This window comes from Tarenaya hassleriana, unplaced genomic scaffold (genome assembly GCF_000463585.1).
Source record: "Tarenaya hassleriana unplaced genomic scaffold, ASM46358v1 Cleome3, whole genome shotgun sequence".
NCBI lineage: Eukaryota > Viridiplantae > Streptophyta > Magnoliopsida > Brassicales > Cleomaceae > Tarenaya > Tarenaya hassleriana.
The window spans coordinates 4,115,057-4,132,676 of NW_010966177.1; the positions used below are offsets into that span (position 1 = coordinate 4,115,057).

The 17,620-nt window shown below is 33.8% G+C and overlaps 3 protein-coding genes across 4 annotated transcripts; all 3 read right to left on the minus strand.

Moving 5' to 3' along the window:
• Positions 1-59: 59 nt before the first annotated feature.
• Positions 60-1,838, minus strand: LOC104819254. Of its 2 annotated transcripts, none has more exons than XM_010549241.1 (2): positions 1,704-1,838; positions 60-1,190 (listed from the first exon to the last, which is right to left on the minus strand). In XM_010549241.1, exon 2 carries the CDS (start codon positions 1,167-1,169, stop codon positions 204-206), a length of 966 nt encoding a protein of 321 aa, XP_010547543.1. In that variant the 5' UTR covers positions 1,170-1,190; positions 1,704-1,838; the 3' UTR covers positions 60-203. The 2 variants fall into 2 exon arrangements, with proteins under 2 accessions (XP_010547543.1, XP_010547544.1); XM_010549242.1 differs by lacking the exon at positions 1,704-1,838 and adding an exon at positions 1,509-1,697.
• Positions 1,839-2,742: 904 nt separating this feature from the next.
• On the minus strand, positions 2,743-4,360 carry LOC104819255 (scarecrow-like protein 32). The gene has a single exon (XM_010549244.1). The coding sequence runs from the start codon at positions 4,273-4,275 to the stop codon at positions 2,890-2,892; it is 1,386 nt and encodes a 461-aa protein (XP_010547546.1). The 5' UTR covers positions 4,276-4,360; the 3' UTR covers positions 2,743-2,889.
• A 6,452-nt stretch (positions 4,361-10,812) lies between these two features.
• LOC104819256 (LOB domain-containing protein 37-like) lies at positions 10,813-11,968 on the minus strand. Its single transcript, XM_010549245.2, has 2 exons — positions 11,665-11,968; positions 10,813-11,580 (listed from the first exon to the last, which is right to left on the minus strand). The coding sequence occupies exons 1-2, from the start codon at positions 11,846-11,848 to the stop codon at positions 11,039-11,041; spliced, it is 726 nt and encodes a 241-aa protein (XP_010547547.1). The 5' UTR covers positions 11,849-11,968; the 3' UTR covers positions 10,813-11,038.
• Positions 11,969-17,620: the final 5,652 nt, after the last annotated feature.

Below are 17,620 nucleotides of genomic sequence, written 5' to 3' on the forward strand. Positions count from 1 at the left end.
AACCGAAGACGAGTAGATAGGTTGTCCGTATACAGACAGACGGCCTTTTAGATATGAACTATCAAAGAAGCAACTACCCTATTCGTAAAACGCCACTATCCAATCCATTCAAAGCATATAAAACCAGCACAAATAACAAAAAATATGTGCAGAAGCTAAAGATGTCAATGGAGGAATCTCCATCAGTTAGCCATATCGTCTAATCAGTCTTCTGTTCCAAGTAACAGAAACTTCTCCAGTTTCGCCGGCCAATCTTCTCCAAGAATTGAGGGATTTAACTCCATGGCCACTTGAAAATCCATCATTGATGCAGACAAAGAAGCACGTGTTTCCTGAGAGTATCTGTCTGAACAAAGACCATTACTGGCAGCCATGCCAGAACATAAACCTCGACTGGACCTCGAAGCCGCTAATTCCAAACATGGTTTGATTAGCCTCTTCAAGAAGACATCGAGGCCCATGTTTAACAAGTTAGTAAAGCCTACAGAGACTTCTACTCCTTCCACGCCCAAGGTTTGTTCCAGTTTCTTCTTCAAGGAAACAGTATCAGGTAGTTGACCAACACTGTAACATGTCTCCATATGAGAACAGGACAGCAATCTCCTAGAGATCATCCTTTGTCTCGCAATCTTTTCGCTGAAACTAACGCCCAGAGGAGCTTCGATGGGTCGATTCTCACTGTGAGTTCCCGGGCTCAGAGTTGACTGGTCGACCTCTTCCCCCTCTTCTATAGAGCATGGTGGCCTTCCACCAGAAGAAAACACCTCAGTGACTTGGCTCTTTCCTTTGCTATCTTTAATTCTGCGGTTAGGAGTCCTTCCTTTACGAGGGGATAGGGGAAGGTCTTTGCAGAGTGACTGAAAACTGTTACTTCTCTGAAACCCATTTACTTCCTTCTTATTACCCAGAGAAGCTTCTACACCAGGAGGTGTCTTTGAAAGACATATATTCTTGATGATTCCTGTAAGCAAAGCGTTATGAAGATGGATGTTCTCTTTCCCGACCGTGGCAATGCACAGCTTATCGAACTCGGACTTGCTTAGTTTGGAGCTCAGAAATCTGGACAGGAGATCAAGGTAGTTCTCTGTTTTGGCCCGACCAATCTTCTTCTTGATCTGAGACTTTAACTGGAAAGTGTCTATTCGAATGAAATGCTGACTCGTTGGCATTTGGGTCCTCGAATCCCCTCCCTGTCAGTGAAAAACATAAATTAACCTCATTCTCGAGCAAATCTGGATCTTCAGCAAATTGTAATGAAAACAACAGCATTCAATTCCAGGGAATACAAAATCCAAACCCCAGATGTGGCGAATCTGGATCTGTACAAGTCAAATCGCGACCAAAAATGTCAACCCTCGTTCAGATGTCTGAATTGCTGGATTTTGAATCAGGATAACAAAAACCCATATCTGAAATTTGCAGAATAAGTAACTTTTTCAAGTTCATTGAATCGATTCGAGACTAGTTCATTTGCACCCGACGAAAAATGCCAGAAAACAGAAACCTACCAAGTGAATCTCGACTTCCCAATCCGATTTTCCTGGAGACCAAACAGGGCAAGCAACCAAAACACCAAAAGGAAAGCCAAACTTTCTCCATCATCGACGCCGAAACACGAATTCTACTGACACCCGATTCCCGAAATCCAACGAGAACTAAACCCAAAAAGTAATTCTGAGATGAAAAGCACAAAATTTTCGAACCTGTCCCGACGAGACGAAAGAAAGATTCGATCTTTCACGGGAGTTTCAGCTGATTTCCGCCGTAGTTCTTCGATTACTCACGAGTTGTGTAGGAAAAGGGGAAAAAATGATTTGGGGGCAATCAGACGCAGAGAGAGCGTCTATTCGATTGTTTTTAGAAGCTTCTGCTTAGAGAGTCAACGCTTGGTCAAAGAAACACGTGCGAAATTAAATGCGTAAGCAACTGGGGTTTAGTGAACGGACCAATCGTGTCCCTTCCTTTAGACATTTGTAGTCGCATATCCAGACACTGGTTTGACTTCTTGACAAAAAAATTTAAAAGCAACACGTTCGGGTCGGGTCGGTCGGGTCACATATAACACTTGTCATTGCTAATTACTAATAATAGATTATGGAAGCCGAAGTGTCCAACATGAACCCAGGAGAGACATTTCTGTATATGGAAGCCGGGAGGAGATCTGTGTTTTTTGTCTGGACAAATGTAGGGAGACAGAATTTAACAACTTTTTTTTTTATGAATTGGTTCCACATTCGACGAGTTGGGTAATGGTAATCATGTCTGAATTATTACCCAAAAATCACGTCATCAATTCCTCTTTATTCATATTTTTTTTATAAAAAAGTTATCCCCGATTAATTCCATTAACCTGAAAAAAAAACGTTGCAAAAATTATTAATATCGCCGAAAAAATTGTTGGACCACTGGGTTTCTACATATATTGCTATTAATTAGTACAATAGTGGAGATGCTATTATGGAATTATCTAATACTGTTTTTTAGATATATAGTTTTATTCCGATGGTTATAGATACATGTTCTGATTCATTTTTATAATGACATACTAAAAAAATGCATAGATTTAGTGATTATATGTACATTCAAATATACGGATGGTGCATGGGAAGAATAGTATATTTTTGTAAAAGTTTGATTTACATGTGGAAGAAGGGTCGTAACTAAAACAATTTTTCCCGTAGCTAATGGATACATAACATAATCATTAGCCAACGATGAAAATCATATAATAATCATGTCGAAGATCAAATCTCATTAACATACAAAACTAATCCAAAAATCTATAAAAACAAAATACTATCTCACTAAACATTCACTAATACAAAAACAAGATATTAATTAGATAATAAGTTCAACCAGTAAGCATCATCCCTAATACAAAAAAAAACCTCAAATCAAATTAACCACATTAAGTGGGACCCAAGCAGTAGCAAATACAACATCATGTCCCTTCCACGTCAGTATGATATGGTCGTCGTCGTCTCTCTTCATTCCCCAGCCGGCGGCGTGCTCCTCAAGCATGACCTTCACCTCCGCCGCCGCTTCCTTACCGAAACCGACTCCGGTGAACCCCGCCGCCGTCATACGGTCAACCCACCGACTCTTCGGTTCCGCCCTCTCCACCCTCGCCGACCCTTCGTTCGCTACAACGTTCTCTATCTTCCAACTTATGTCGGCTTCGTACCACTCCCTCTGCTTGCTCCCTCGCGTCAAGAACGTGTCCATGGTGTCGTACGGAATCCACAAGTAGTTGAAAGCCGAACGTAATCGGCAGACCAAGTTGTTCGACGTTAAGTCCGCGTCTTCGTCGATTAGGGTTACGATCGTGGGGTTTAAAGCTCTCAGCTCTTTCAAGAAAACGCCCCGGAGGGACTTTTCCGGCGATGAAGTTGGGGTTAGGGTTTCATCGGGGACGTAATGGAGCATCATGTGGCAATTTATGACGAGGGCTTCGTTGAATGTGAAGGGTTGGATTCGTAGATGTTCGATGAGGGAGGAGAAGCCGTCGGAGTATGTGGAAGGGATGATTCTGAACTCCATTACTATGTTACGTGTGGTCGCGAAGTTGACGAGCTTCGAGCCAAGATCTTCGTAAGAGACTCCAAGCAATGGCGGAAGCGGCGGAGAGTCACCACCTCCGGCGGTGGCGGCTACGGTGAGTTTTAAGAGTGGGGGTTTCCGGAGTCGGCTTGCCATGGCATCGATGAGAGTAGGGATTTGCATGCAGTGAGTCAAACTCAAGTCAACGATGTGAACGGCGGAGTAGCCCTCGACGGCTTCGAGAATGGCGGCGTTAGCGGCGGTGAAGCCAAAACGGTGCCAAGGCGTGAGGTCGACGAAACCGGCAAGCTCGATGACGGAGAAGCGGTGGACCTCGGCGGCCGCAGCGGCAAGGTTGTCGGTATCAGCAACTGCTGCGGCGAGCGATGGGCTCTTGGAGGCGGCGCGTGAGACGAGAGCGCGCAGGAAGGCGGAGGTAAGTCGCTGGTTGGAGTCGCCGTCGTGAGGGGCGATGTTATGTAGGACCCACATGATCTGCTGAGCGAGCGTGGCGTCATTCGATTCGATGGCGTTGGCGCAGTGGACAAGGAGCTGTTCCATGCAGTTCGCGTCGCCGAACGCGGCGGAGGAAGAGGCCGAGCCGCCGCCGCCGCCGCTGCACGAGGGCTTGGAGGAGGGGAAACCGGGCCATGGCCGGGTAGGGTTGAGGAAAGGGGTTTTGTTCATAACTATGGTCGGGCCTGGAGAGAGTAGTTGGTGTTCTGCGAATTGCATATCACACCACAAGGATACAAATTAAAAGAACAAAAGAAAGGGAAGAAGAAGAAGGAGAAAGTGATATTTGAGGAAATAAACCCCCAAAAATAAATGGATTATAAATATGGACGTGTTCCTATATATATGTATGTAGACTTTTTTTATATAAAAAAAATATCAAAGAAAACAAGAAGAATGAAGGGGAGAGAGAGGGGAGGGGAAGGGGCAGGAGGAGGAAAGAGACGAGACTTTGGGAGGAGGGAGTGGGTACGCAAGACCTTGACCTTTTCATTGGGAAACGCACCGTTTTGGTGAAACTTCTGCCAAAGACAGACAAGTACAGACAAAATTTGTAAGAGCAGCTATCTTTTTTTTCTCAAGGCGTTTTCTTGAGTCTGCTAAGACACAAAGAGACTATGATTCGGTTCGTTAGCTTTTCTCCGCCACAAAAACAGTGCCGTGTACGTATAGGTATTAGGTGCGTACATAAAACTGTATAGAACAGGCTAAAACTATGTTGTTGAAGTAGGTCTTTATAGATTCACATGCCTCTCTATATAAACACTTTCAATGTCATTTATGGAAATCCAGAGCTCATCATATATTTTTTTTTCTATTTCAAAATTCGATGATGCGAAGGTCCATGTGACCATATCAAACTCTATAGAAAGGGGATCAAACCCAAGTATGGAGGAGAGTATTCACCTGGACTTCTCCGATTATGTGGAAGATGTAGTTTTGGCCCGATGAAAAAGAAGGATACTGACATTATTTCGTCATATCATCGAGAATTCATTATTTTATTGTTTTCCTCTAATCGACTGATATGTAGAATTATCAAAGCTAATATATATGATATATTCGGCGTGACATTGTCGCAATTAATTCCGAAAGCGAGAGTGCGATGAAATCGGACAAAGACCCTACACCGATTATTCCTTGTAACGTTGTAACGCCCTACGGAGTCAATCATCCTTTTTTTTTTTTGAATTGAATATTATTTCCCTGCACTTATTATATAATAAAATTCGGACATGTATTCTATGGCCTTTCTTCTTCTTCTCTTCTTTTTGTTTATCTTGCAGACATATTTTACAGATGCTGAAGGAAATATTTTTTTAATGCATTTATTACACAAGTTCATTTTTTTACGAAACGTTCCAAAACTTGTTATACAAAACCAAACCAATATTGCTGTGTACGTATAATAGAGAAGTTTGACAACTCTTTTGGCTCACTCTTAATGAACCCTTTCACAATCCTCATATATATATATATATACACACACGTACACATATTCTTATCGCTAACATTTGTTGTATAATATCTAGTGTAATCCATTGAACGTTACAAGGGGGCTCAGCTATTTGCACGTGAAGATGTGGATGAACAGATAAAGTAGGAGAGTTGAATATAATTTCGGTCGTGCATGGGACCTTACAATGCCACCTTTTTTTTGTTTTGGGTAGGTATTAATACAAAGAGACCGGCTTTGTCCTGCAAACTGGACTCTTAACACGTGATCTTTTTGCCCTAAGTCCCACCCTTTAAGAATAGACCACTCGTACACGCTCTCAGACAGACTATCCTCTTTTTCCCATTTAATATATCATCTTTAGCGATATACATATATATTGTTTTTCATATATATATATATATATGCGCTAAATTTCCGGTATAGTGTTTGTAAACATGTCTTCGATCCTAAGAAAGGTTAACACGTGAATCTTGGATACTCCCGTTGATTTTGAACCAGCTAATCTCAATCATATATGTCACTTGTTTTAAGCCCATTGAATTATGACGTGTGAATAACACAGCTCCTTTTAAAAGCCAATGGCATATTTATACTGAGAATAATTAAATTTGTAGGAAATATGTGGTCACTTTGGCACCGGAGAGCGGAGATGTTATACATGCATGTCCTTGTATATGTGCGGATAAGACAAAATGGTTGAGAAGCATCCGAGGAAAACATGTAACTGGGTATACGAAAAGTGAAAGAAAAAAAAGGCACACACTGACACACACATATATATATATATATATACACACATCCATATATACACTTATATATATAATCGATACAAATGGTGGAATCTAGAGGAGGATTCCTTAACCTTGAGATAACAGGGGCTAGAGGACATGACAAATCATATATATATATACCTTGTTTGGAGCTTTTTAGGCAAATAACTCTGCGGCAATATTTCTGTTGCACAATAAAAATGTGTCAGACATAATTAAGTGTTTGTTAATCAGAAATTTCGTTGATTAGATAAGATGTGATATTTAATTGCTCGGATAATATATCGATTTTTATGCTTTGTTAAAAAAAAGGTATCAGCATTAAAAACAAATACGCCAAGACGGATGGGTAAAAGATGATTAATTCGTCGGGTCTTGTGCTTTTTATTTGGTTATATAAATAAACCCATAAATGTCTACGTGACATGTGCTCACGACAGAATTATTTGGGATTATTATGTCATATGATTTTTATAACATTTATAATAGGTCCACTCAGCTCAAGTAGAGTAATAGAAAAGCCCATTGGGTTTACGTTCCAAATGAGAACGTAGTTAATGGGCCCTAAATTGGCCCAAATATAAGCTGATGGGCTTCGACCCGCGCCGAAGAAGACGTAGGACCGTTTAGAGAAAAGACGTCGTCGTCATGTCATCATCATCATCATCATCATCATCATCATCATCATCATCATTATTATTATTATTATTATTATTATTATTGACGCATATTATATGCTGTTTTCAAGCGATGACCTATGCGCTATGTCTTGTGATACGTTATTTATCATATCCGGAAGGATTAATATTATCCAGGGAATATCTATGGATACAGATAATGTGGACACTACTCCATACACATGGGCCGACCTATGTTATGAGTTAGGGGCATATGCCCTCACTCTTTTTATTAAAAAAAAATAACTTAATTATAAATTTGATAAATTTCTAACAAAAATTGTTCAATACCCCCATAAAAATTTAAATTTATATTTTAAATTATAATAATTTTTATATTGCTCCCGTTGATAAATTTTTCTAGGTCTGCGAATGGCTATATATATATATATATATATATATATATGCGTGTGTGTGTTCAGGGCATATAGTCAACCATATCATCCGGGTGTAGGACCCAAGATCGTGGACGTGTTCCGGCGATTCAGGAACCAGACACGTGAATGTGCCATGTCCGACACCGTTCCGTCGTTGTCCGGATCTCTTAAGAATCTCACCGTGGTCCTATCGAATCCCCTTCTATTCCTTCACCAATATTAATATCCTCCGTTATAATTTGTTTGCTTATTTTTTTCCAAGTGTATTCGTTCACTCACGACCGCATACTTCTTCAATGCATATAGTTTGAATCAGATGTATATAATAAGAAATCAACAAGAATTCTAATCACTACTTGGCAAGTTTTTCGTGCGACTTTTCAGCTCTTATGCATGGTTTGATGACATTCTCTTACACATCACCCGTATTTGATATGTAATTTAGTAGTCTCTAGCCATCCATTTTGGCATACAAGTACATTTCATATCAGTTATGTGTTGGTTATGTCCGGTTATTTCTAGAGACTTTTGGTTTTCGGTTTATTTTGGTTGTTATTCTTCATTTTGCTTTTGTATCTGATCCCTGATGGATTCTTGTTTCTGAACTCAACATTACATTATATATTTCTAAATTACTGTAAAATCATATGAAATCATTTAAAAAAAAAAAAAAATAGGCATATAACAAGCCCACGATTATTGTTAACAATGAAATCGATCAATTCACGTATATAAGGGAATATCAGTCTTATTTAGATATCGGTGACCTTAAATCAACTCCGACATGAATGGATGGATCAGTAAACAAACACTTAAGTAATTCTAAATCATTATTAAAATTTTATACAATATTATATATAAGCTAAGACATCCCGTAGTGGCTGACGTTTGCGTGTGTATATTGAAAGAGATATTAGATAAGGACCGGGAAGTCACGACTACAGAAAACGTTGAAGAGCCATATGGCTCTTGGGCCATCCGACCACATGAAGGCTTGTTCGGAAACAACCTTAATGTCCCCCGTTCATAAAGGGCAAAAGCAAAACAAGAGGACATTATTTGTCTAAATAATTATAAACTTTATTATCAACTCCAAATCTTAATATTTTCTTAAAATTAGTTGAAAGTTCCACGTCATCACTTGACCCTGCCACATGCTTTAAGGCTTGGACTCCATGCTTAGCATTCCCGACTTTATTCAAGAGATTAGGTATTTGGACATCCTTTCAAAGTTATGTGAATTAACTATATGCAAAATGCGGAACGAATAATCAAGATAATGATTAATTTAGTTAGATAAATTATATAGTGCAAGAAAAGACAGTTGTGTCTGCACCCAAAAGCTTGGAATTCGTCACAGCTTTTTATTTTAATATTTTAGAAAAAAAATTATCGTTAAGTACGGAAACTGATGTATATGTATGTAAAGTAAAGTATGCGTGGCAAGTGTTAATAAGTTAATTTGTTTGTCAGGGAAAACTTAATCAATAAACTAGAAATAACTTAATCAGTTGTACTATAAATATTATAAAATTTTAGTGAATATTTGTCACATAATTTGTTGAAAAATTGTAAGTGGAATGGCTCATGAATGGGCGGCTCGTGGCCATTTTCACATGTTTTCACCTTATTTATTTTCATAAGAAATATACAAACAAATAACTCTTTTCTGGAAATTTTATAATTTCACGGTTTACTATGACCAGACAAAAATAGTAATTTTGAAGGATGTAAAGAATTTTAAATATTAAACCAAAAATAATCCAGCTAATGAAACAACTTTTATAAATACCAACACTAGTCTAAAAATTATAGATCTATTCAAAGCGAATTTAGTCTTCGTGCAAGATATAAGGATAATAATAGTATAAGATATGATTATATTTTATCTAAAAGATTTGGAACTAGACCGTGATTATTTTTTAGTTTTGATAAAGTTTAACATCCTAATTGTTAGATTTTCCTAATAATTGAAAGTAACGGACGGACGAGATTTGTAGTTGGAGGATGAAGTGGGTCCATCTCTCACATTCCCAAGATCGGTGGAGATGGATCGATAATAATACCCAACATAACAATGCCAATTTATTTATATAATAATAGTATATCTTAAACATAAAATTACATTTCAGATTTCCACAAATTTATACCATAATAAAATTAAATTTATTCGCATCAATTACGGGAGAACAATTAACGACAAACGATTTCCAAACATATTTCCTTACTATAAACGTTCCATTAAAAAAATGTTAACTTACCCATTCGGGCATTACCGTAAACTTTCGAGATATGCAATAAAAAGAAAGTTAAATCATATGTTCTTATTTTTGAATGTAACTTGTGACCAATAAATTTCTGGAAGAAAAAAAAAACAGTTTTTGTTTTTTGTCGATAGGTATGAACTTGTGATTGGACAGGAAGGCAATTCATAAGGTGGAGGAATGCTGACGTGGTCCACATCCTTGTGCTCGCCATTGGCTGGTTGGCCGAAAGTATAATGCTTACGACATCTATAATTTATTGGCCCCACCATCTCTCTTCTTATCTTCCTCTCCGCTCTCCTCACAATTTTTTTTTTTTGCAACGCGAATTAACCCCACAATTTTATTATACGCAGATGTAAATATATATATATATATATATGTTTGCATATATAACTTTATGTTAAGTGTATCACCAACACAGCTCAAGGATCCAACAAAAAAAAACAAGCAGTACACGATTAAAGAAATGCATAAGGACCAAAAAATGTTTTGGTAAAAAAAAATGTATAAAAAATAAAAATGGGGGAAAGAAAGATTGGAAGGGAAGAAAAACGCAGTGCTTTTGAAGATTCCGCGAAAAAAAACCTGGCTCTTTGCATTGTCCAAAAGCCGTTTGTCCTCCAAGATGTGTGCTTCTCCCAAATGCATTGGATTATAGATATATACACACACATACATATATATTTGAAATAAAAAATCAATATATAATTAGAGTAAAATATAGATTTCAAAATATGTTTGGGAATAATATTGTGTATTTGATTTGTTTTAATTAAATCTATATTCTATTTTTTTATTAATTTTTTTTATAAATATATTAATCATTTTCATTGTAAGGTAACCATAAAGAGGGACTAACAATAACTTGCAATATATGACCTAAATGCACAATATTGAGATCCATATGTTATTTGCAAATAACAAGCTTGAAATTCGATTATAAGGGTTTACAAATAAGACTAATGACCGTTGATGTCGGGCTTACGAGGATTATACGAAGAAATAAATTAATATATCATCTGCACAAGTTGAAACTTTAAAAGAAAAAAGGCTAATAATATTCAGGACGCGAGGAATCGCTGCCATCCTCGTCGCAGCCTAAGTAACGTTGACTCCATACGAAGATTTTGCACAATGATTCTAAAATACGTGTTATATATATATATATATACACGATACATGAAGTTATTGATATATTCGTAAGAATTTGAGATGAAAAGGGTAATGATATTTACGAAGAAATGATCACCGACGAATGATCAGTGTTTCTCTCGTTAAATCACCGGTTTAATATCGCAAAACCATAGAAAAATTGCGTAACTCGTCCCTAATTTACAAACAAACAAAAAAAGAAAAAAAAAAGGTTCACTCGTGTTTCATGTTTTGCATCCCAAGTATTAACCAAGATTTTTTTCTCAAAAAACGACGTCGTTCAAACAAAAAGGTTGAGCAACTTCGTCGTTTCTCCGCCGCCGTGTCCGCACCGCTCACCCGCCGCGTTTCCACAATAAGACGACGTCATGACAGATTCCTCCGAATTCATCGACGGTGTTTCCGGTCGCCGTATACCCTCCTTGCACGGCGGAAGGTTAGGAACGAGAGAGAGATTGAGCCGCGACGACGGTTGCTCCGTCTCCAAACGCTTCCGTTTGGGAGGAGATGCTGTCGATCTGGATCTAGAGCTCGAGAATCGGCAGTGATGGTAATCATTCCGGTCTCCAGCGCCGTATTTATGGAGATCCAACATCTCCGTGCAGATCTCGGACGCTTCGTCGGAAGTAGGCGACGGTAATCCTCCGAAACCGCCGCCGCGTATGAGAAGCTCTGGGATCGGCCGCAAAGAACCGCCGCGGAGTACCGTCTCAACAGCCGTTTGACAGAGATTCCAATTCCCCGTCCACATCAATCCGACGGCGCCGTTCACCGGATTCACAGTTCTTCCACAAGCTTCGTAGAGCAATGACTGAAACAGAGCTGCACATGGAGAATGTTTCAAAATCAGCGATCGAGAATAGCCTCGTGAAATCGTCAATTAGAGAACTGCGGGACTTTTATTACCAGGTCGTTGAGATTCCGGCACGGCGGAGATGAAGGACATGAGACCGGCGCGGCCGAAAAACTTGGCGACGAAGACGGTAGCGTGACCCTGAGCTTCGGCCGTCTCGATCCACTGAAGACACGGGCGCAAGATGCAGTTCTCGCTGCAGCCTTTCCGCAGAACTCGGCAACCATTGCAGCTCATGATCGAAGATTTTCTCGGGCGATTTCTCACTTGTTTTGGCTTTCAGAGCAAGAAAGAGATCTTTCCAGAGAGAGAGAGAGAGCGGTCGCGTGGAATAAGTGGAAGAGATTCGGTGTATGAAATATAGAGTAGCCCCCGTATATATAGGCATAAAAACACTGATATTTAAGAAAAAGGAACGAGTCATGTTGCCTTTTTATTTTATTTGAGTTAATATTTAAGAAACACATAACAAAAAACCCCCAAAGGTTATACAAGTTGAAATGGCGCTCCATTTTCTGTATTTTAATGATAAAGTATATGAAATGATGTAGAATACGAAATAATAGAGTATTTCCCACTATAAAAAAAACTATGATAATATCCATACGTGGAGAAAATAAAATGAAACAATCATATGGTAATAACAATGTCCTTTTTTTGTGGTGAATTTGAATAGTAATGTAATGTTGGCGATGACGCGACTAGAGAGAGAGAGAGAGAGAGAGAGAGAGAGAGATTCCAAGGTCATGGGTGCAAGCGGCTCCGTGTCTCCGCGAATAGTTGTCTTTCCTCAGCCGTTGGATTTGTTATTTTTCGGCCGTTGGATATTTCTTCCAATTCAAAGAAAAAAAAAAGGAAATTCTAAGTTATCTTTTTTTAGGAATTAATGCTTTTCAATTTCTGTCGGGGTTTTTTCGTCACTTCTATTTCCATTTATTTATTTCTAATTTATGTGTGAAATTAAATATAGAATTACAGGCTTCATCACCTGATAAAACCGTCGATGGAAAAATGACAAAACACAAGGATACAAATCTGATTTGGTGTTAGAGACTATGCCGACCACCATTTTCGACCCTATCACTTGCTTAAGGGCTATCCAAAAAAGCTATATACATATATAATATAAAACGCTGCATAATGCGATGTGTGACGAAATCAACGTTTCCCACATAGAAAAATGAAATATCGAAATCAAATGATGGGTTTATAATGATTTCTCAAAAAGAAGAAACGCGATGCAAAGTCGCCGTTTCACGCTGACGTGGTATCCTTATCCACAAATGCCGATACCAATCATCGGAACACCACACAATAAGCAGTTTTTAGAAAGGAGCGAAATTAATTGCCATCTTTCTTCTCCTTTTTATTACGCTTACAATAAAAATAAAATATCTATTTATAAAAAAAATATAAATATAATAGAAATAAATTAGATATACAATATTTGATATAATAATATTATATTCATTATTATTCTCCATCATATCTCAAAATTTTATTTTACTCCCATCATATATTCATTTTCTTTACCGTAAACGATCAAATGCGGATATCTGCATAATATTAGGTGGAATATAGTACTTATAGAATTTGATCCAAAATCCGTAATTAGGGGGGGGGGACGGTCTCTTCTCTCGGCCTATTTCTGCCACACGATTGGGTATATGAATTTCCGAGCCTTTGGGTGAAATATATTGGGCTGCTACCATACTTTATTTGGGCCGAAAATCAAAACCGCAGGTCAAATCATCACAGTGCTTCGATGTTACATGCAATAATATAAATAAGAAAAGATTAAAAGATCATTCTTTAAAATATATATTGAAAATCTCGATTTTTAATAAATCCAAAGAAGTAATCATTTTTAAAAATATATCTTTAACTACGAATTATATCGGATCAAAGGCCTTTGGAGTGATAAACACGTTAAATCTTTTTATGTATTGTGTGTGTTCTTGTGAAAAACCTCAACGAAATATGATGGAATGGAGGGTGATAAATTATAAAAATACTAAAAAATTTTAATTTTTTAAAAAAAAAGAAAATATCAATTTGTATTTTAACCAAATAAAACCTCAATTTAGAAGAAAAAAACATAGACAAAACTATATTTTAAAATTGATTTATTTTGTAAATATATTTTAAAAGATTATTGTTAAAAAATAGAGGAATAAATCATTATAACATTTTTAAATGAAGATTATTTGGATGGCGGATAATTAAAGTTTTTATTAAATAAACCAATAAAAATTGTTGCTCGGTTATGATCTCGTTATTTTATCACTTATAAGTTCACAACAACGACAACAATAATAATAGTAACAATAATGATATTATTATTATTATTATTATTATTATTATTATTATTATTATTATTATTATTATTATTATTATTATTATTATTATTATTATTATTATTATTATTATTATTATTATTATTATTATTATTATTATTATTATTATTATTATTATTATTATTATTATTATTATTATTATTATTATTATTATTATTATTATTATTATTATTATTATTATTATTATTATTATTATTATTATTATTATTATTATTATTATTATTATTATTATTATTATTATTATTATTATTATTATTATTATTATTATTATTATTATTATTATTATTATTATTATTATTATTATTATTATTATTATTATTATTATTATTATTATTATTATTATTATTATTATTATTATTATTATTATTATTATTATTATTATTATTATTATTATTATTATTATTATTATTATTATTATTATTATTATTATTATTATTATTATTATTATTATTATTATTATTATTATTATTATTATTATTATTATTATTATTATTATTATTATTATTATTATTATTATTATTATTATTATTATTATTATTATTATTATTATTATTATTATTATTATTATTATTATTATTATTATTATTATTATTATTATTATTATTATTATTATTATTATTATTATTATTATTATTATTATTATTATTATTATTATTATTATTATTATTATTATTATTATTATTATTATTATTATTATTATTATTATTATTATTATTATTATTATTATTATTATTATTATTATTATGTTTGACCATTGAACCAAAAAGAATAGTCTTCGGCAAGGAAGTGAGGTCACAGTGTTGGAGTTTGTCCAGAACCAAAGTTCATTACCAAACATTTTCGGCTTTCATTAACGACAAAACTCACGTAGAGTGATGTACAATTCCAACATTTACATATATATATAATCATTACATTAAGAGAAAAGAAAACACGGACTAACTAATCTTGACCATTTAATTAGGAATTAAACATTACTCTCTTCTTTGGTGTATTTTTGCGTGGACATCATGCATATATATATATATATGGAGGGAATAAAGTTCATGGAAGTTGCTTGACAAATATCTATTTTATATGTTTAAACTTTAATATAAGATTTATATATAACAACAATATACGTATAGAAAATTCATTCAAAACTAACGTCACACAATATATTATATAACACATACGTCTATATATGTTCCCTTAAAAATACTAGAATATCAATGAGATCCAAAACCAATGCTCGCTAGAATATATACTATTGGGGGGGGGGGGGGTCGAACTAGTTCTTTAGCTAATAATCAATCTTAAATTCCTTGTTTTTATATTAAACATTAAAATTCTATTATTATAAATTTCTATTTTCTCAAATTCTATATATTCTATAAACTTACAAAAATATTTCATTGAAAAAAAAACAATGTTGACTCGCATAGTTGTAATTTTTTATTTTTGAAAACCCCAGTAACTAAATCTAAAATAGATTAATTAGGTTACCTTGACCTATACGATACGATAAAGGTAATTAAAAAATACATTAAAAGTACATTCAGACATTATATTCAAACATCTTGCATGGACCGATTAGTGATTCAATTTCGATAATTAACAATTAAATTAGTTCCACTAACTTCGCGGTCATCTCCTAGAAACATGTGAGGATATTACCTTTTATCCAATGGATTTTAAAATTAGGGATAATTCCATTTAAAACCCTGTACTTTTTTTTGATCCAAAAAACATTGTACTTTCAAAAATTGGCAATTAAAAGTTTAAAACTCTATACTTTTAAAAATTGGCAAATAAAACCCTGAACGAAAAACAATATTATTTAATGCTGACATGACATCTTAGTCATCTGCCACATCATCAATCCCTAATATTTAATAATATTAATTAATAAAAAATAAAAATAAAATAATAAAAATAAAAATAAAAATAAAATTTTAAAAATTATATATATTCATAAAAATTATACACATATAGAAACATGTTTATAAAAATTTTAAAATTATATACATATATAAATATATTTATATATACATATATACATATATATACATATGATACATATATATCTATATATGTGTATAATTATTATATGTTTTATATGTATGTGTTATATATGTATTTTTCCCTAAAAAACATTATATATATATATATGATTTTTAGGAAAAAAAATCATATATCACACATACATAAAACATATTTATATATATATCTATATAATACATACATATATATATGTATATATAAATATGTTTTATATGTATGTGTGATATATACATGCTTTTCTAAAAATCATATATATATGTGACATATGCATGATTTTTAGAAAAAAAAATACATATACCACATATGCATATAAAACATATATATATATATATGTATTATATATATGTGTGTATATATATAAATATGTTTATATATGTGTATATATGTATATCATTTCATTATATATGTATGTGTATAATTTTTAAAATTTTATTTTTATTATTATTATTATTTTATTTTTATTTTGTATTAATTAATATTATTAAATATTAGGGATTGATATGTGGTAGATGACTAGGATGTCATGTCAGCATTAAATAATATATTTTTTCGTTCAGGGTTTTATTTGCCAATTTTTAAAAGTATAGAGTTTTAATTTCCAATTTTTAAAAGTACAATGTTTTTTTTGATAAAAAAAAGTATAGGGTTTAAATTGCGACGAGAGAAAAGTACAGGTTTTTAAATAGAATTATCCCTTAAAATTATTTGTTTCATAGGCGTAAAAAAATACGATTACAATAATATTATAATTAACCTTAAGAAGAACATTTTTCTTAAATTAGATGCTGTACGTAATAAGAGATTAGATAATGCAAGCTCTAACATTTCTCATGAATTTAATCTTTTCCGATTAATTATTTCGGTAGCTCTCTCGGTCATTTTTTTTTTTTAAATCCGAATTAATTCTCTACCGTCTCGTTTTGTTTATCATAAATATTAATCATATTTTATTTATTGGTGGAAATACGCATTATTTAAACTGAATTTACAACTATCATACTAATATATAATAAACTTGGTAATAAGAAAAGTAACTGAAAAACGAATGATATGAAAATTGAGAAACTGAATATCCCAGTCCAGTAATTCGAATACAATAAAGAAAATAATAAATAAAAAAAGGCAGCCGTTCGATCATGTTCGATGATTATGATCAGCGCAGAAAGATGACTTTTCAACTGTTTGCTAAAATATATCCGAAGTATTTTGTTTATTATAAAAATAAAAGGTAATCGCTTTTATTTATTTTGGTGGGTCCACGTCGGATGGAAATCAACGGCCCAAGTTTCAGGAGATATATTCCTTGACCACCCACTTTCCTCTTGACACGTTTCAGATTCGGTTTTTAATTTTTTTTTTTTACACGAACCGATACTTTTGTTTCTTTATTCATAATTTACGTGGAAATAATATATACTTTTCAGCTTCACACAGGCAAATTAAATGAATACTGAATAATGGAATAGTATTTCGACCGATTACATAAGCACGATTTCATCTCTATTATATAATATCCGCATGAAAATAATCATTTCCAAATAAAGTCCACGTAATATGTAGTTGGGCAATATGATGTCGTTACCAATATATATATATATATATATATATA

Bases quoted from the DNA above. Each gene is read 5' to 3' on its own strand.
- LOC104819254 (XM_010549241.1), bottom strand. From the start codon at position 1,169: ATGCCAACGAGTCAGCATTTCATTCGAATAGACACTTTCCAGTTAAAG.
- LOC104819256 (XM_010549245.2), bottom strand. From the start codon at position 11,848: ATGAGCTGCAATGGTTGCCGAGTTCTGCGGAAAGGCTGCAGCGAGAAC. The intron at 11,581-11,664 runs GTAATAAAAGTC...CTCCATGTGCAG, and splicing joins GCCGGAATCTCAACGACCTG to CTCTGTTTCAGTCATTGCTC.
- LOC104819255 (XM_010549244.1), bottom strand. From the start codon at position 4,275: ATGCAATTCGCAGAACACCAACTACTCTCTCCAGGCCCGACCATAGTT.